Source organism: Neoarius graeffei, chromosome 18 (assembly GCF_027579695.1).
Source record: "Neoarius graeffei isolate fNeoGra1 chromosome 18, fNeoGra1.pri, whole genome shotgun sequence".
Taxonomy (NCBI): domain Eukaryota; kingdom Metazoa; phylum Chordata; class Actinopteri; order Siluriformes; family Ariidae; genus Neoarius; species Neoarius graeffei.
In genome coordinates, this window is record NC_083586.1 from 44,439,756 (window position 1) to 44,460,161 (window position 20,406).

At 42.0% G+C, this 20,406-nt stretch overlaps 1 protein-coding gene across 2 annotated transcripts in view; it reads right to left on the reverse strand.

Annotated features, from left to right (window-relative positions):
- Positions 1-6,450: 6,450 nt before the first annotated feature.
- Positions 6,451-20,406, reverse strand: part of arhgef7b (Rho guanine nucleotide exchange factor (GEF) 7b) — an 89,824-nt gene continuing 75,868 nt past the window's right edge. The window contains exons 19-22 of one of the 2 annotated variants that reach the window (XM_060898875.1): positions 12,530-12,709; positions 10,422-10,521; positions 8,164-8,218; positions 6,451-7,822 (exon numbers count right to left, since the gene is read on the reverse strand). In XM_060898875.1, the coding sequence (XP_060754858.1) occupies positions 7,700-7,822; positions 8,164-8,218; positions 10,422-10,521; positions 12,530-12,709 (458 nt within the window). In that variant the 3' untranslated portion in view covers positions 6,451-7,699. The remainder of the gene's footprint in view (positions 7,823-8,163; positions 8,219-10,421; positions 10,522-12,529; positions 12,710-20,406) is intronic. The other variant, XM_060898874.1, reaches the window with a different exon arrangement.

Sequence of the window (20,406 nt, forward strand, 5' to 3'; positions counted from 1 at the left end):
GATGAGTAAAGATTAATGGCTCTCTTTTCTTTTCAGAAACTCCTTTAAAGCCAGATGGATAGATGGAGATATGTGAGAGAGACAGAGAGAGCGTGCAGTTGAACAGAGAAAAATGTATTATTAATGTATTGAACACTCCAATACAGAATGTTTTCTGGGACAACCTCTAATACAAAAGTTGTTGTTTTTTTAAATATAAAAAAGCATTTCTGATTACACGATAAATGCAGAACATCCTGAGATTGGGGTTACTGTCAGGGTGGAATTCTGCATGTTTTCCTCATGTCTACATGGGAAAGTTCCTGAAATCACGCCTGGATTGACCATTCTAAATTATTCTATCCACGTTCACTGGATATGAGCAATCCCGCACTCCGATTGGCTACTCTGCTACTAGGCTGTCAACTCGTACACCGTGAGTAGAGAAAAACAAAATGGCGGCGCATATTGCTGAACCAGGGCGGCATGGTGGTGTAGTGGTTAGCGCTGTCGCCTCACAGCAAGAAGGTCCGGGTTCGAGCCCCGTGGCCGGCGAGGGCCTTTCTGTGTGGAGTTTGCATGTTCTCCCCGTGTCCGCGTGGGTTTCCTCCGGGTGCTCCGGTTTCCCCCACAGTCCAAAGACATGCAGGTTAGGTTAACTGGTGACTCTAAATTGACCGTAGGTGTGAATGTGAGTGTGAATGGTTGTCTGTGTCTATGTGTCAGCCCTGTGATGACCTGGCGACTTGTCCAGGGTGTACCCCGCCTTTCGCCCGTAGTCAGCTGGGATAGGCTCCAGCTTGCCTGCGACCCTGTAGAACAGGATAAAGCGGCTAGAGATAATGAGATGAGATGTTTCTGAACCAACCGAGGACGAAATAAAAACTCGACTTGAAAACAAAAACACCCCAAAAATACAAAAGCAACAAGATCTGGAATAAAAGTATTTGATGGTAAGAACGTATCTTTATTTTTCAAGAATTATTATAGCATTTTTCACACATTGCTCCTGTCATTTCACCGATTCTAAGCAGAAATAATTTTGTCGGATGTTTTGTATGAAGTTTTTATTTATCGAATTTGCAAAAAATAAAAATGCTCCGTTTCTCAAAATCCAGTGAATGTGGATAGAATAAAAGTTATTCCACTCAATCTTGTCGTACATGGCTTATAGCCAACTTGGCGCGACACGCCTCCTCGTCTATCAGCTCATGTATGACTCGATTTTGTGAAATAATTGTTAATTACCCTTAGATGTGACTGTGTGTTTCACTTACTGCCATGCCATGGACTGTCATCCCATCCAGGGTATATCCCCACCCCATGACCAGTGAGCCTGACCATTACAGTAACCCAGCCATATATATATAAACTATGTACTGAGAAAGAATGGGGGAAAAAATCAGCAGAACAAAATGTAGACTACTGAGTTCAAGTCAACATCAGATAACATGCTGCTCCCAAACCACACCAATGTCCTCCTGCATTTTTTGGCCATTTCCAGTGTCTCTCTGAAGCTGAAATCCACAGACAAACCATCTTGGCTCCACAGTTTCCACCTCAAATCTGGATTAGCCACACACAATGCCTAGCAAAGCCAATATCCTTGGGCAGAGCAAAAAGATTCATGTGACAAAATGAGGTTTGGAACAGAGAAGGCCCTGGAGATACAAAGCAGCCAAAACTGCTGATCTCAGCTCATCATCCCCACTGTCCATTTATTCAAATCTGATTCAAAAGCAGTCTATGCTCTATTGATGCTGATGCTATTGGTGCTGGCCCTGAACAGTAAGAGAATGAGATTTGCCTAAAGGGAAGCTGAACTGCTATAAATGGTAAAATACTTACTCCAGTGTACAAGGAAACCGTTTCCATTCTACAAGGTTAAACTTTATAGCATATCTACTTTCTTGCATGACGTTCCGAACACTTGGTTAAATAAGAAAAGATGAGCAGATATTCAATCTTGAACCAAAAGTCTGCTAGGCAACAAGGAATAAATATACACTACCAGTCAAATGTTTGAACATGTGGTCCTTTTTATGTCTTCACGAAGGAGTTATTCACTTCCTAAATACATTATATAGCCAAAAGTTTATGGACACCCATGTGCGGGTTTTCTCCAAACTGTTGCCACAAAGTAGGAAGAGCACAATTGTAAAAGACGTCTCTGTAATGCTACAGCATAGAAAGAAAATTCCCCCTTCACTGGAACCAAGAGGCCCAAACCCGTCCCAGCACGACAATGCCCTGTCCATAAAGACATGATTTACCAGGGTTGGAATGAAAGAACTCGAGAGTCCTGCACGCAGCCCTGAACTCAACCTCACTGAACATCTTTGGGATGAACTGAAACAATGACTGTACTCCAGGCTTCCTCAACCAACATCAGTGCCTGACCTCACTAAAGCTCTTGTGGCTGAATGAACACAAATGTCCACAACCACGTTCCACAACCTAGTGGAAAGCCTTCCCAGAAGAGTGGAGATTACTAGAACAGTAAAGATGGCCTAGACCTGGAATGGAATGTTCAAAAAGCATATGCGAGGCCCACAAGGTGGCACGGTGGTGCAGTTGGTTAGCACTCTCGCCTTACAGCAAGAAGGGTTCGAGCCCAGTGGCCGACAGGGGCCTTTCTGTGTGGAGTTTGTATGTTCTCCGGGTGCTCTGGTTTCCCCCCCATAGTCCAAAGATGTTAGGTTAGCTGGCTACATACAGTGGTGCTTGAAAGTTTGTGAACCCTTTAGAATTTTCTATATTTCTGCATAAATATGACCTAAAACATTATCAGATTTTCACACAAGTCCGAAAAGTAAAGAGAACCCAGTTAAACAAATGAGACAAAAATATTACACTTGATCATTTACTTATTGAGGAAAATGATCCAATATTACATATCTATGAGTGGCAAAAGTATGTGAACCTCTAGGGTTAGCAGTTAATTTGAAGGTGAAATTAGAGTCAGGTGTTTTCAATCAATGGGATGACAATCCGGTGTGAGTGGGCACCGTTTTATTTAAAGAACAGGGATCTATCAAAGTCCGATCTTCACAACATACGTTTGTGGAAGTGTATCATGGCACGGACAAAGGAGATTTTTGAGGACCTCAGAAAAAGCAGTGTTGATGCTCATCAGGCTGGAAAAGGTAAAAAAAAAATTTCTAAAGAGTTTGGACTCCACCAATCCTGAGTCAGACAGATTGTGTACAAACGGAGGAAATTCAAGACCATTGTTACCCTCCCCAGGAGTGGTTGACCAACAAAGATCACTCCGAGAGCAAGGCGTATAATAGTCAGTGAGATCATAAAGGACCCCAGGGTAACTTCTAAGCAACTGAAGGCCTCTCTCACATTGGCTAATGTTCATGAGTCCACCATCAGGAGAACACTGAACAACAATGGTGTGCATGGCAGGGTTGCAAGGAGAAAGCCACTGCTCTCCAAAAAGAACATTGCTGCTCATCTGCAGTTTGCTAAAGATCACGTGGACAAGCCAGAAGGCTATTAGAAAAATGTTTTGTGGATGGATGAAACCAAAATAGAACTTTTTGGTTTAAATGAGAAGCATTACGTTTGGAGAAAGGAAAACACTGCATTCCAGCATAAGAACCTTATCCCATCTGTGAAACATGGTGGTGGTAGTATCATGGTTTGGGCCTGTTTTGCTGCATCTGGGCCAGGATGGCTTGCCATCATTGATGGAACAATGAATTCTGGATTATTGAGGTATTTCACCTGACATCACAGGGTCACGTGACACCCCGGTGTCCGCCATTTTGAACGTCAAGCTACATACTAACGCTGCAGACAGAGAGGGAGAACCAGCTTTAAAAAAAAACGTGTTACAGACACCTAGAATAGATTAATTTGTCAGTAAGCACTCTATAAATAACCATGGTGTTTGCTTGTTGTGCTGTGGGCTGCCACAACAGACAGGAACAGCGTGCAGGACGCTCCTTTTACCGGTTTCTAGTGATGGGAATTTCGGCTCTTTTTCGGGAGCCGGCTCTTTTGGCTCTTCTTACTATAAGGAGCCGGCTCTTTCGGCTCCCAAACGGCTCCTGAGATTTTATTTTTGATTTAATTGCTGCAATTAACTAGTTAATTAATTACATTATTATTTATATTTTATCAATAGGATGTTTTCCATTTTATTTTTTAGTTTTTGTAGCCATTGTAAAGCTTTGTAAAAGTATAGCAGTGTAACAATGTTCTAGCTATAGAAATAAAACTTACTTACCAATTTATAAATTATTTTCTCACAAACATAATGCAAAACTGTTATATTACCAATATAAAATACACAGCTGATTTTCCCCTCCTCAGGTGCCTCACAGACTCCTCTCCCCTGCGCTCCACAGCTTTAAGCATTACACCAATTTTCGTATTTTCGCAGCTGTGAATGACATCAACCAAAAAAAGTAGGCGTACACCATGCTACTTTTTTTCCTTTGAATGGTAATAGACAACACAAAGACGCAATCGGACAGCAACTTTTTTTGTGAAAGTCTCTCTCTGAGGCACCTAAGGACAAAAAACTAATTCGGCTCCCCAACTCTGCTCCCACCGAAGAGCCGGATCCCGTCGTTCACTTCAAAGAGCCGGCTCTTTGAACCGGATCGTTCGCGACCGACACACATCACTACCGGTTTCCTACTGACCCAGACAAGAGGGCCAAATGGATTGCAGCTGTGAAGAGACAGGATTGGGAGCCAGCAGAGTACTCCAGACTTTGCAGTGATCATTTCATTTCAGGTTAGTTTATCAGTTAACGCAATTTTGATAAAATATATAGCAAAAAGTAAATGGGTCAGTGTTTGTTAACCCATCTGAGCAGTGAAACAAGGCAGTGTTAATTTGTCTAGGGTTGCATGTAGCAGACATCAGACATAAAACGCAATAACAAAGGCTAGAAAGAAACGGGACACAGAAATAAATAAACAGGGCTCCATACCAAGGCTGGGTACAGTGTTTGTGATAAAAGACAGATCCAATTTAACACGAATCACAGCTTACTTTCTTGTTAAAATGTGCAAAGGTCTCCACCATCTCATACCGCCTTGCACTGAAGGACTTAAGCGTGCCGTCCAAAATGGCTGCGTCACGTGACTTGGTCACGTGGGTGAAATACCTCAATACCAGTGAATGCTAAAGGAAAATGTCAGGACATCTGTCCATGAACTGAATCTCAAGAGAAGGTGGGTCATGCAGCAAGACAACGACCCTAAGCACACAAGTCGTTCTACCAAAGAATGGTTAAAGAAGAATAAAGTTAATGTTTTGGAATGGCCAAGTCAAAGTCCTGACCTTAATCCAATCCAAATGTTGTGGAAGGACCTGAAGTGAGCAGTTCATGTGAGGAAACCCACCAACATCCCAGAGTTGAAGCTGTTCTGTACGGAGGAATGGGCTAAAATTCCTCCAAGTCTGTGTGCAGGACTGATCAACAGTTACCGCAAACGTTTAGTTGCAGTTATTGCTGCACAAGGGGGTCACACCAGATACTGAAAGCAACGGTTCACATACTTTTGCCACTCACAGATATGTAATATTGGATCATTTTCCTCAATAAATAAATGACCAAGTATAATATTTTTGTCTCATTTGTTTAACTGGGTTCTCTTTATCTACTTTTAGGACTTGTGTGAAAATCTGATGTTTTAGGTCGTACTTATGCAGAAATATAGAAAATTCTAAAGGGTTCACAAACTTTCAAGCACCACTGTAGGTGTGAGTGTATGAATGATTGAGAGGAGAAACCCTCTATAATAATCCAGTAGAAGGCAACGGGAAACCACGACTGTAATTCTTCCCAAGAGACTTTTATGGCTGATGCCATCGGAGCGGCCATGGGCGGGCGGGCAGGCAGGTTTCCACAAACTTTGGCCGTATATTCTACTTGGAGCGCTGTCTTAAAGTGGAACATTGTACGGTTCTACACAAGACCTCTTTAAGGGTTCCCCCATAGAAACAACAGAAGACCATCTAAGATTCCAGATTTACTATAAATGGACAGTAAATGAAGGAGCAACAGAGTACAAGATCCACCCTGAAAGTTATCGCTGCATCTAATAAAAGTAATGGCAGAGGAGACCGACGCTTGTCCAAAAGTTCCAGTTTCATTCGTGCCAACAGCAGCGGCGGTTTACTCTACAAACCTGCATTAGAGCACGGCAGAAAGGAAGCGCTCCAATGACCAAGCAAGTGCTCTAAAGGGCTGGGGAAATCAGAGAGATTCAAGAGTTTGAAAACAGATGCTGGGCTGGCTTGGAGTTTGGTTAGCAAGTTTACATTAATTACCATACTTGCCCAACTTACTTTTGTTACATTACTTAACAACCTTACTTTAAAATACTAACCCAACTTCACTTATTTACCAACCTTTTTTTTTTTTTTACTTACCTTTAGTACTCTACCAGATGAAAGACCGTGTGGTAGAACTCATTAGCACAGAAGTCCAGGTCACAGAGATTTTAAAGGATAAATAAGCAACGTTTTATTTAAATTCCCATAATTTATCATATAGATTAAAGAAGTCATAGAAAGAGTTGAACAAAACGAATAAAAATTTAGGAGAAGCCAAGAAAGTAAGTATATTAGGAAGCAATTAATAGAAACATTCCTGGTGAAAATGGGATTTAGACAATGGAACAGAACCAACAATGTTTGCAGTAGACGTTCTCATTTCATTTAAATACATAAATTAGACAGACGACATGGAAGAATGTTGAGTTGTCAGTTAATCGTGCTGCATATTCCAAACGTCTTTTGCATATGTACTCGTTTTTAAATTGCAGGGGGGGAAAAAATGGCAAGCAAGTTTTGAAAAAAAAGAAAAAAAGGGGGGGGGGGGGGGGGGCATCTTCACTTTTGAAATGCAGCCCAACTTTTTTTTTTCCTTTTTTGTACAAATCCATTAGCAGAAACACAATCAATTAAAAATATTACCTTCAACAGTTTAAAAAAAAAATTTCAATGCTTGGCTGGTCCTACAGAGTATAAGCTGACCAGAGGGGGGGAAAAAAAAAGGAACGTTTTAGAAAAATTCAGTTTCCTCTGAATGTTTACAGTACTGTACCTGCCGTTTTCTTGTTGGAAATGCACCTGCTTTTTCACAGTGTTGCTACAGATTACTAAGAAGATCCTGACGGAAAGATTTTTCTTTATTCAAGGACTCCCTGAGACTCCCAGTTTGCTGTTAAACTGTGAACCATGTGACATCTGATTATTTGCAAAAATGGTGCATGCTGGTTCATGCTGTCAGTGGAAGTACACAAAGGATGTGATGGCAATGACAGCAGTGAATAGGAAACTTTTTACTAAGACAAGGTAACTCGTATTTAATTATATATTAGTATATTTTTCTTAAATCATTAAAAAAATTAAGGCAAACCTATAAGCTGTATTTGGCCACTTATTTTACTTTGTGTTCCTTGATTTATTCTTGCAGTTCAGAGGCTATTTGGCAAAGACCAGGAAATTTGGCACTGGCAAACATAAAGAGCCTTGGACTCAGCGACTGGATCCGTTCCAGCCTGTTAGCATCTCCATTACCTTCACCTCTATACTCAGCCGAAAAAAGCTTTCTTGGTCCATAGTTATGCCTAGTTCTTCAGCTGCATCATACTGTTCTCAGTTTTACAGTGGGGTTTTTTGTTTGTTTTTTAAATCCTCTGTCCGTGCCGGCATGGACCACATGCATAACAATCTTCACCAAACTTTACAGATTTGTTTCATCCCACGAAGGATCATTCATGTTCTTTAATACTCTCCGGACGATCTTCTCCAACTCTTTCCTTGCTTTCTGCTCTTCCTCCAAACTGCTCTTCATCCTCTTATTATCCTGGAGAGAGAAAATTTTAAATAATCCGGGTCACGGCACCAGATATCTATTTACAAGCAATTAATGCTCAGCAGTACCTGCTAAATGGTTAGAAAATTACTTTAGTTTGTCCAAACATTCTAGCCATCTGAAATGCACCTCATTTTGTTTCCTGTTTAATAAATTCTGGATAAAGTCATAAGAACTGGAATGAACATGTATACTTTTCTAATTGTCCATGACTTTCAGGATTTAAAGAACGGTGAGATGATGCATGGTTTCCTATAAATAAACATTCATTGACAAATTTTTGGTAATAAAACTTAAAAAAAAAAAAAAAAAAAAAAAAAAAACAACTGTACCTGCTTGAGTTCCTGAACTTCATCCCTCAGTGCATAAACCGTGTCCACCAAACTCCTTTGACAAACGTGAGTAAAGTACAGTACAAGAATTACAACAAACAGTATTTCATCACAGAAAACATGCTTTTATATTAAATAATAAACTGCTCGAAATTCAAAGTGCAAAAATGTCAGACAAGAGAAAATGGAATAAAGTTTCATTTACACTTAAAACCAGATTCCATGCTCATTGAAAACAACCTTACTCCCACTGAATTTACATATAAGCATCTGATTGGCTCTTACATTTGATGATGCAATAATATTTCCCTGTAACGCAGTGTTCCCCTACCAATATACTGAGAGAGGGGGGTGCTCCCTCCCCAACGGGACCCCATGCCTCCCGAAAAGATCCCCCACACAGACTTATTTCAAGGTCTTGAAAGAAGAGGGGGGAAAAAAAATTAAATTTTTTTTTTTTTAAAGGAGGGGTTTACAGGCACTAGGACCATGTAGAAACCTCCCCGTCCTCTTTGCTCTCCTCTCGTGTGCTCCTAAAACGATTTGATTCAAACAAAATCGCTCGTAACATCAGAACCCTCCAAGCAGCAAAAGATGGAGAATATACGACACTGAATTTAAAAAAATAAAATAAAAATTGTGTGATGTCTTCAGACACACGCTACATTAAGTTAGCTGACATTATCTCATCTCCCATCTCATCTCATTATCTCTAGCCGCTTTATCCTGTTCTACAGGGTCGCAGGCAAGCTGGAGCCTATCCCAGCTGACTACGGGCGAAAGGCGGGGTTCACCCTGGACAAGTCGCCAGGTCATCACAGGGCTGACACACAGACAACCATTCACACTCACATTCACACCTACGGTCAATTTAGAGTCACCAGTTAACCTAACCTGCATGTCTTTGGACTGTGGGGGAAACCGGAGCACCCGGAGGAAACCCACGCGGACACGGGGAGAACATGCAAACTCCACACAGAAAGGCCCTCGACGGCCCCGGGGCTCGAACCTAGACCTTCTTGCTGTGAGGCGACAGCGCTAACCACTACACCACCGTGCCGCCCTAGCTGACATTATGTTATGAATATTCATAGTGAGATCACGTTGGAATATGATATCACTTTGTAAACATCGTCAAGTGAGCTAGCCACAGAAAACGACTTATTTTTTACGCTATTTCAAATAAGCACGGTCAGTCTACTACTGTACTTCTTCACTCAACACATAAACCAGAGTAGTGACCGGCAGTGGAGAGGGGAGTGAAAAATTACAGAAAGAAGCTCTCCGGCTTTCTATTTGAATTATAAATTAAAACTAAAATGGCATATGAACCGTTTATAATCTCAACACTTGTTAAAAAAAAAAAGTCAAAGAAAATGTTCTATTGTAAAACAAATTGTAAAAAATTCTGTTAAAAAGTTCTACTGTAAAAAATTGTTCTAAAATAAATGTGAAGACTTAAATATGACTCCTTTAACTGTTGGTTCAAGTCCAAAGGCTCTGTAATAGGAGCCACAGGGAGGGGTCTTAAGGCCAATTTATGCTGACAACCCAGTCCTCGCAGATAGCGTCGCAGACAGCGTCTGCGTAGCCCCCCCACCTTCGCAGACGCTCTGCGCGCACCTCCCAAAAATTGTGACCACCACAGAAGCCTCGCAGACAGCGTCGCAGACAAGAGGGCTCTGATTGGTCCACTCTACATCCGCTGTACACGCACTTCCGCTTCCCTACTTTCCCGGTTTGTTTTGTTTTCACGACCGCCATTTTTAAAAACACGAGCGAAGATGGAGCAGCACGAAGAGCGGTTGATTGAGGAAGTACGGACATCTATACGACTCCAGTTCTAGTCATTATTAAAAAAAAAAAAGTTCTAGTCATTATAAGTAACCGGAGGATAAACACTCCACTAACCACACCCACCAACTACTCCTAGCGACTTCGCGCCCCCTTGCGTTGTGCCGGTGAATAACATCGCGCACGCCTATACTCCCCGCTCAACAATAAATTACAACTGTCTGCGAAAAGCTGTCTGCGAAAGCCTTGTCGCAAGAGCATGCAGAGGCCCTTACAGGTGACCATCCTCATCCAGCCCCCCCCAAAAAAAACCCAGTAAACTTAGGGGAAACACTGTAACGTATTCAATATTAGTTCCAATACCTGGCCAGGTTTCTCTCACACTTTGAAAACGAACATCAGTGAATGGATATAATCAAACTTTTTTTTTTCCTTCTCAAGGTTACTTTAAATCCTTTTCCTACCTCTCCTCAATCACTGTCTGACCATTGCTCTTTATTTCTTCTACAATTATCTTCTCCTCTTCAGGGAAAAGCATATGCAGCCCCGAATCCTTCCTTGAACCTGTTCCGGGGGGAAGAAAAAAAAATCTGAGGATTAAAATGCCACAGTTGGAGGAAGTCATCTGGAAAATGATCATTAACTTACTGCTGTTTCACGGGACAATGCTTAAAAGGATGAACAAAAGAGTGACAGTCATGCAAATATATTTCACAATACATTAAAATACAGCACACAATATCAGTAAATAATACTTATTATTCTATCCACATTCACTAGATAGGAGTGAATGTGCTCTGATTGGCTACTCTACTACTAAGCTATCAGCCCATATACCGTGAGTAGAGAAAAACAAAATGGCAGCGTGTTTTACTGAACCAACCGAGGACGAAATAAAAACTACCCGAAAACAAAACCCCCCAAAAAAAGCAGCAACAAAATATGGAATGAAAGTATGTGATACAAGAACATCTTTTTTTTTTTTTTTCAAGAATTATTATTAATGCATTTTTCACAAATTGCTACTGTCATTTTGCCGGTTTGTTTACATTCTTCATCTTTAAGCATTAAAATTTGTTGAACTTTTTAGACTGGTTCAAAAGCTCAAAGAAGTTTGAAAATCACATCACTGAAATGTTCAACGAAGAATTAACGTCTAAAGTTATTCTGTACCTCAGCACAACGGCACTTGCTACAAAAAACAAACAAACAAAACAACACTAAAGTCAATTCATACAGCCATCGATAGGTTTTTAAGAAGTCCACCTAAGCAGAAATTATTTTGTCAAAAGTTTTGTATAAAGTGTTTATCAAATTTGCAAAAAAAATAAAAATGCCCCGTTTCTCAAAATCCAGTGAATGTGGATAAAATAAAACAGTTATTCCACTCAATCTGGTCGTACATGGCTGATAGCCGACTCGGAGCTACGCGCCTCATCAGCTCATGTATGACTCGATTTCACGGAATAACTTAATTACTCCAATAAATCTGATTCCACTTGCTGACATCCATGATCATACCTTCCTTGTACCCAGAAAAGCAAAACAAATCTCTAAGCCCATGTTTACATTAGACCGTATCAGCGGATCATCAGATTAACGTTTTTAAAACGATTAGTGTGCACACAGCAACGCCAATACACGATTTGCGTGCACACAGCAACACCAATACACGGATACGCTCGGCTCCGCAGGCATCCTGCGCTCCAAATCACTCCGCCCTGAACAGCGAGTGCCCTCTGGAGGGTGCGCACTCCGGCCCTGCGCAGCTCACACAGCGCGCGAGTGAAGTGCACAAGCAGTGTTTTCGGGACTGAGCCGCTGTGTGTGTGATCTCAGCGCATATCACTTACCACTTGCAAGTGGAAGGATGGCAAGCCTAAAGACAATCATAACTACACAATGGGCAGTATTTGCATCAGTATTTGCAGTATTTTCATACTTTTATACTCTTTAATGAAAGGTGATACAAGGCGGAAGTCCGCGCCGTTTTTCAGCAGTCGCGTCACATGACCAACGCCAGCGAATCAGGAAGGTGGATGTCACAGTGACGTTGTCCAATGACGACGCCAGCTAGAGCTCAGCACAGCGTATCCGCGTATTCTCAATGTTTACACAGCACCGGACCAGACACGATCTGGATTGAATACGTGGACCCTGGCGGATTCCCGTTTCCCGGCGTTTCCAGGCGGTTTAATGTAAACGGACAGTGCATCCGCGAAGAAAACGAGACAGATACAGTCTAATGTAAACTTGGCCTAAAGCACAACATTTGCATATGAAATGCTAGAAACTTGGCTCTTGAAGCTTGAGACATTACTTGCAATGTACAATTAACTCTAAAGTACAGAACAACCTAGTGGCAGAGACAACTATATACTGAAACTAAAAACACACAGTCACAAAAACAAGTATAATATTCAAATAAACTTGAATACAAAAAGATAGGGAACAGAAGAGGTCAGAGAAATTAACATCAAGGGGGAAAAAAAAACGAGCAAGGTGGGAGCATTCACAACGAAGGAAGAAGACGACTAATTTTTAAAGCGTGTTTATTTGCAGTAGCCCTTACGAGAGGTGGAACCCATCCTGTAACTATGGGTTGTCCATATACTGTCATAATCCGAGTCTTCTGATTGGTCAGACGACAGTTCCAGCCGCAACACACTGGCACGGCAACCGGCAGCCTCCACGCACGACTGGCCGACATCAGCCAGCACGTGGTTATGCATCAAATCGGTGCCCTGCCATGCTAATGGATTTGGGACGGGTCAAAAGATCAAACCATTCAAATGGAAGTGGAGGGGAGGATAAAGGGGTGGAGCAAACCAACCAAGAAGCAAAAGTCATGTTTATGGTGTGCCAAGACAATTCAACATTGAAATAAATAAATAAAAATTAAAAAAGATGGAGATTTATGGAAGTGCAAGCAATGGAGCAGAGAAAAAAAAAAGGAGGGAGCGAATGAGGAAAAAAGATGACAGAAAACAGAGAAAGTGGTTAAAACCAGTTTGAAAGTGTTACAAAGAAGAGCAGAATCCCTATATAATCGTCAATAAATAACAGTTAATGCAAGACACAAAGATGCAAGGTAAGATTAGTGGAAAAAAATTTACAGGATGAAGCACATCACTGATTTCCTTAAGACCAAACAGATGTTGTACCGCAAATGACTGAGATGTTGAGAGAGATAGCAGAAATAATTTGATGACGAAGAAGTCATTATTCCTCACGGCAGTCAAGTCTAGTATCTCTTTCACACTCGCACTGAAAACGGTTTATTTATGGCTATTATGCTGTCATGGCGTCATGTGGGAATGGGAGGAAACCAGTCAAGTCAAAACATGAATCCACCACCTGTGACCCAGTAATGTTTAAAACAATCTTTTACAGTGGGACCACTGGACCCACGTGTTGTGAGCAGTCATGATATTGCTGGCAGGGACATAAACAGTGTTTCCTGCGGATCTGAAATATACTTGTCGTGGTAGCCGGGGGAAAGGGAAGGCATTACCAAAAATGATCAACTAGATATGATTTCAGATTGCATTGAAATCTGCTCCGGTCATGCTGCTCAGTGGTGTTATCCATCATGTTATCTATCAGCAACGGACTCGCTTCTTATTTCTTTTACGATTTCATTTTTTGACTAACAAAGAACTTAACCCTCTGGGGTCGAGAGCTTCGCCAGCGAAGCTCAGCAGGTTTAGAATGAGCAGGTGACGCAGGCTTTCGTCTAAACGGGGGAACAGGGGCGCTGCGCCCTCTTACTCTCGGCGTGCGCCACCTTACCGACTCCGTGAAAACATCCCAGCAACACTACGTGACAATGTGTCTGATCATCAAATACGTTATAATTGCTCCAAAAATATTCCAATCATAGTAGATACACCGCCAGACGGTGCAAAAACAATCCGAATTGGCGTTTTCCAGACTGAGGCGCCATGTTGTTTAGTTGTTTACTTGTCGCGGCTGCTCTCGCGAGATTTGACATGGGTTACATACAAGGTCAGCTGACTTGTAGAGCGAGATTTCTCGAGACTGAATGACCTTTCACCCACCGGCGCGGGAGCTTTTGACAGAAGTAGTTCGCGAGTTGTTTTTGTTGACACTTGGGCATTTAAAGATGTCATCCTGCGGCACGAAGCGGAAGAAAGCCAAAGACTGTCCGGGGCAGAAGATGATTACTTCTTTCTTTTTCAATGTTGACAGACAATTTGTTACAATTTCCCTCTCAGATAGCCTCAGAATGTCCCATTGTAGCATTTTTCAAAGGCTTTGCACGGCGGGGGGGGACAACCGGCACCATCTCCCCCCCCGCTTCGCTCCCTCGCCATGGTGAGCGCCCTCATACTAAATTTTTCTAGAAAAAACCCTGGGTGACGTATTTAGATAAATATCTTTGCGAGTTTTTATCATACAAGCATGATAAACACCGTGACAGAAAATGTATACTTTCCTATATGCCCACTGCTAAATATCATATTTTTTTTTTAATTACATGAAACATAAAACTTGTCACCTTACTCAGTCACACCAGACTCAGAGCACTGAGCGCCCGCTTACACATTCATAAAAGACTATTCACATGGTAACGGCATGATAATCACCTTCACTCTTTTGGTTTTGATTGGTTTCTCTTTCGTGGTGGGAACGCCCACCGTAAACAGGATAAGATCTGTCAGACAGAAGGGGTGTTCACATGGCACATATTTGCATCGATGCTGCACCGATGTATTTTGTTGCGATATATCTTACACCGGTGTAAATTTTGTGGAGCGTTCACACGTCACAAACCTGCTTACTAGAGAAAAGCATGTTAGCACCGGTGCAGCCCCACTTGCGTTCACACGGCAGTTTTTGCGACCGTGCTATACGATAGTAATGCGGAAATGAAATATGCACATGCGTGAAAATGTACTTTTCCCGGTTGTCATGGCATCACCAAGCGCCGGGAAAACAACGTGGATGAAGACACCAGTGTTGCCAGATACTGCTGACGTTTTCCAGCCCAAAATATGTTCAAATCCGCCAAAATGCACTTAAAACCGCCAAATCTGGCAACACTGGAAGACACGCAGTTCTGTTGTTGATATTCGCCATTTTGGAAGCGCAAAATACCAGGATGCAAATTATGCAATGCCCGTATGTAATCAACTCTCTTCACGCGTAGCGAGTCTACCCCTGTAGCGTTCAGACGTCCCATTTTATATCGGTGCTGCCCCGCAAACTAGCATTTACTCCGGAGTAAATTTCTTAAACCACCTCCCGAGCAGGGTTAGATTTGCACCGGTTTAAGCAGCTTTCAGGGGCTACACCGGTATAACTTTGTACCGTGTGAACGCTCTACCGGGGCAGCCCCGGTGCTACACCGGAGTAAAAGTTGCCGTGTGAACACCCCAATAGTTTAGGCTATTTGGAGGTAAAACTTGTTGCAAGATGACACGGAGATTTTATATGCATCGGATGATTCAGGACAGCAAATCAATTTCAGGACAGCGATTCAATTCAATCTTGAGAACTGTGATGCTGATGATGAGCGGTGCCAGGTTTTTTTTTTTCTGTCAGTTTTTTAAAACTTCGACTCGATCCAGCCGAAAATCGACACGAGTAAGTGCAAGTATTTCTTCTATTTATTATGAGCATATCAGTTGATATGAGTGCGCTCTAGTGCATGCACAGGAAAAATGACTGAGCAGTTTTTCCAGTTAAGTGTTTTCCTCAAAAATAGTTAATTTTGCTCTACTTTGAGTTTAGAGAGTAGCATCTGGAGTTGGAGCAAAATTAGAGTAATTGTGTAACAGAGTTAGTTCTGGCTCTGAACTGAGAAATAGTACAAGAGTTAATTTCAAGACACTGAATAGAGTCAAATGCCAAAATAAAGTCAAATACCAGATAAATGAAGCTGTTGTAAAAAACAGTTTTAGAACTGCGTTGGAATGTGTGAGAAAACACAACCTTACCCATTGTGACGAAATATTTTGATCACTTAAGCTGATGGGATTAAGAGTTGGCAGTGGGAGGGATTTTCACTCTTTTCATTGAATGGAATTTTTTTTTTTACTCTCCTCATTGAATACCCCTCCCACTGCCAACCCTTTATCCCAAAACAACAGGGCATATTTTTTTGATGGCCAGTTAATTGTCCAAATCAGTGGAGCAGATTTAAGTTTTTGTACTTGATTCATTCCTAAGACTGAACAGAAATCACCTCAAGTGATCAAAATGGTTCGACACAATGGGTAAGGTCATGTTTTTTCACACATTCCAACACAGTTCTAAAACTGCTTTTTACAACAACTTCATTTATCTTTTTTTTTTTAAAGTACAATCATGGCATACATACATATAACTGTAGCTGAACTTGTGCTACATACCAAAAAAAGTCATATGACTTTGAAAATACTGCTTAGATTTGTTGAAATTGGTGACAAAATCAGAACATGCCAGAATAATCAGAGTGCCAGAAAATACCCTCAGACCCCAGAGGGTTAAACACAATTTGCTTTTACCTGCTGTGTCTCCAATTTCGGAAAATAACAAAAATGGCTAATTAACTTGTTACACAAATGGAAATATCAAATGCCCATGGACCGTTAACATCCTTTTAATAAATCAGTTAAGCAGACTAGAGGGAAGAAAGCACCATTTCAAAGCTGAATGTGCTGACTGGACTCAAGCACTCTATGATGTCACTGAATTGAATTGCCTTTATTGTCATTGTAAATGCGTACAATTAAATTAAAATTGGCATTCTGTGGTGCAAACATGGAAACACGGGACATTGAAGTAGGAAAAAAAAGCCTCAAAATGAGAACTGTGATACTTGAAATTAAATTAAATAACCTGTATAAAAATAAAGTGCAGGTGCATAGCAGCATGAATGAACTATATACTTATTTGCTATTGTTATTATTTAAAGCGCAAAATGCTTTCGGGGGGAAACAACAAAAAAAAAACCCTGTCTCTGAATCTGGAGTTGCATGCTCTATAACACCTGCCAGAGGGTAACGGTTCAAAGAGGTGGTGGCCGGGATGGGTGGAGTCCTTGATGATGTTGGTAGCTCTGCTGAGGTAGCGTGAGCATGTGTCATGTCATGGTAACACTGACAATAATGCATTACGTGGATACTAATTACAGATTGCCTACAGCATGAAAGCTCTCTGTTCATTTGGTCTTCTGTTACACGCCTACTTCGATCAAAAGGTGCAGGCTATCTGCTGGTACCTCGTATAGTGAAGGCTACATCAGGGGGCGGAGCCTTTTCTTACAAAGCCCCACAGTTATGGAACAGCCTTCCACATAGTGTTCGGGAATCAGACACAGTCTCAGCGTTTAAGTCTAGGCTGAAAACGTATCTGTTTAGTCAAGCCTTGTGTTAATGGTGTTTATGAGGTAAAGGAGGAGATCTGGAGAGTCCTCAGACAGAGTGTTTTGGTAAACTGGGATGTATGGATGCTGTCAGTCTCCCACTCGCTTGCTCACTTGAGTTTGTTGACGGTGTAGTGGCTGCTGCTTTATGTCCCGGGGCTCCCTCATGCCTGCGTTACCTTCTGGCTCTCCCCTTTTAGTCATGCGGTCATAGTTAGTTGCCGGAGTCCCTGCTTGCACTCAGTGCAATATGTATACTGTTCCTACTTAATCAGAGGACATTGGGCATACCCAACAACCTGTGTCCGCCCCCCCAAATCTGTCCCTCTGAGTTACATGTCGGTCCTGGGATTGAGATGCTGACCTCTTCTGCTCCTCGGACCTGCCTGATCCATCCTGGTGCCCTGTGTCTGGTTGGAGCCTCATCACATCGCTCCTGTGGAGGACGGCCCCATGTGGACAGTTGAAAGTTGCACTTGGAAGACGCTCTGGACTCTTACAGTAATGCTTTTATGGCTGAGGACTACAGTTGACTTGCTAACTTTAAAACTGCAGTTGTCATGAAGTGTTTTGCACTCAAGTTTCCATCAATGAAGAGTTTATAACATCAACAAAACTGACTTCATGGTAAAACTGTTAATGTTATAGTCATGCTGTCTGTTGTTGCCCAAATGAGGATGGGTTCCCTTTTGAGTCTGGTTCCTCTCGAGGTTTCTTCATGTCATCTGAGGGAGTTTTTCCTTGCCACCGTCACCACAGGCTTGCTCATTGGGGATAGATTAGGGATAAAATTAGCTCATGTTTAAAGTCGTTCAAATTCTGTAAAGCTGCTTTGTGACAATGTTTATTGTTAAAAGCGCTATACAAATAAACTTGACTTGTTTAGCCAATCACTCCAGCACAACACGGTTCCTTTTAGCAATACAGTATCTCATCTCATTTCATCTCATTATCTCTAGCCGCTTTATCCTGTTCTACAGGGTCGCAGGCAAGCTGGAGCCTATCCCAGCTGACTACGGGCGAAAGGCGGGGTACACCCTGGACAAGTCGCCAGGTCATCACAGGGCTGATACATAGACACAGACAACCATTCACACTCACATTCACACCTACGGTCAATTTAGAGTCACCAGTTAACCTAACCTGCATGTCTTTGGACTGTGGGGGAAACCGGAGCACCCAGAGGAAACCCACGCGGACACGGGGAGAACATGCAAACTCCACACAGAAAGGCCCTCGCCGGCCACGGGGCTCGAACCCGGACCTGCTTGCTGTGAGGCGACAGCGCTAACCACTACACCATCGTGCCGCCCACAGTACGTTACGTACAATATTATTATTATTAATCTATTGTTCACAGAACATCCTAAATCAGAATACTCGTACTGCGACCGGCGGCAAATCCATAACAAGGAAAGAAAACATGGGCAAATTGGAATGAATTATACATCATATCCGGTGTCGCATGTTTTACACATCTTGCAGAGGTTCGTGCTTCGTAGCATCCTGTTAAATCCAGTCAGGTGGGAATACACGTCATCAGTTACATCACTGTTACAGAAGAATCATGAGCGAAAATGATCTGTTACCGCGCCCATGTTTTTACCTTGTATATTAAAAGGTTTCATACGTGAAAAGGGACAAACACTGATATTTTGAAACTGAAAGCTTGCCTGTAAGATAAACCCAGTCCAATATATGCTGATCGAGTGGCACCGCAGAAATGTCCACTTATAAGAAAGTGGAATTAACATAAGCTCCATAGGGACATTATCGTCAATCATGATTATAAAAACACTTCATACCACAGTGGCTGATGAATACTTAAATCTGAGTGGTCAAAAGTTATCGATTAATTTTCTATAACAGCTGGTCTGACAGGCAAATCAGTTTGATATTAATGCATTTGTTCTACTATGCTATTGTTTCTATAGTATCAGCTGATTCACAGGTACTTGGATGGTAGATGCACCAAAGGAGTGTTCACACGGCACATATTTGCATCGATGCTGCACCGATGTATTTTGTTGCGATATATCTTACACCGGTGTAAATTTTGTGGAGCGTTCATACGTCACAAACCTGCTTAGCGTGTTAGCACCGGTGCAGCCCCACTTGCATTCACACAGCAGTTTTTGCGACCGTGCTATACGATAGTAATAATGCGGAAATGAAATATGCGCATGCGTGAAAATGCACTTCCTTTTCCCGGTTGTCATGGCATCACCAAGCGCCAGGAAAACAACGTGGATGAAGACACCAGTGTTGCCAGATACTGCTGACGTTTTCCAGCCCAAAATCTGTTCAAATCCGCCAAAATGCACTTAAAACCGCCCAATCTGGCAACACTGGAAGACACGCAGTTCTGTTGTTGTTGATATTCGCCATTTTGGAAGCGCAAAATACCAGGATGCAAATTATGCAATGCCCGTATGTCATCAACTCTCCTCATGCGTAGCGAGTCTACCCCTGTAGCGTTCAGACGTCCCATTTTATAAATCGGTGATGCCCTGCAAACTAGCATTTACTCCGGAGTAAATTTCTTAAACCACCTCCCAAGCAGGGTTAGATTTGCACCAGTTTAAGCAGCTTTCAGGGGCTACACCGGTATAACTTTGTACCGTGTGAATGCTCTACCGGGGCAGCCCCGGTGCTACACCGGAGTAAAAGTTGCTGTGTGAACACCCCTCAAGAGACAGTGTTAACAGCCACGAATATGTCCAACAGGTTTTCATTTAATGGACGCAACTTGTTATTCGTGAATTGATTTTAAAAATTGTAGTCGTTGGTCAATTGCTGTGGTTCTCTCAATGTCAAACATTTAAAACAAACAAACAAAGGCATCATTCAATACGTCTTCTGGGGTTTCACTACAGTGAAACCATCTCCATGATCACCAACACTGTCCATTTTTATTCAACACAAGTTTTCAAATCAAGTGGCGTTTGTGACTGATTTATCGGGCGGGAGAGGAATCATTTAACGCAACGCTGTATGCGTTATAAAGACATTCAGGGGAAACAAATCACATTTGAAAAAAAAAATCAAGTCAAAAACACTGAGCTGAAGAGCTTAAC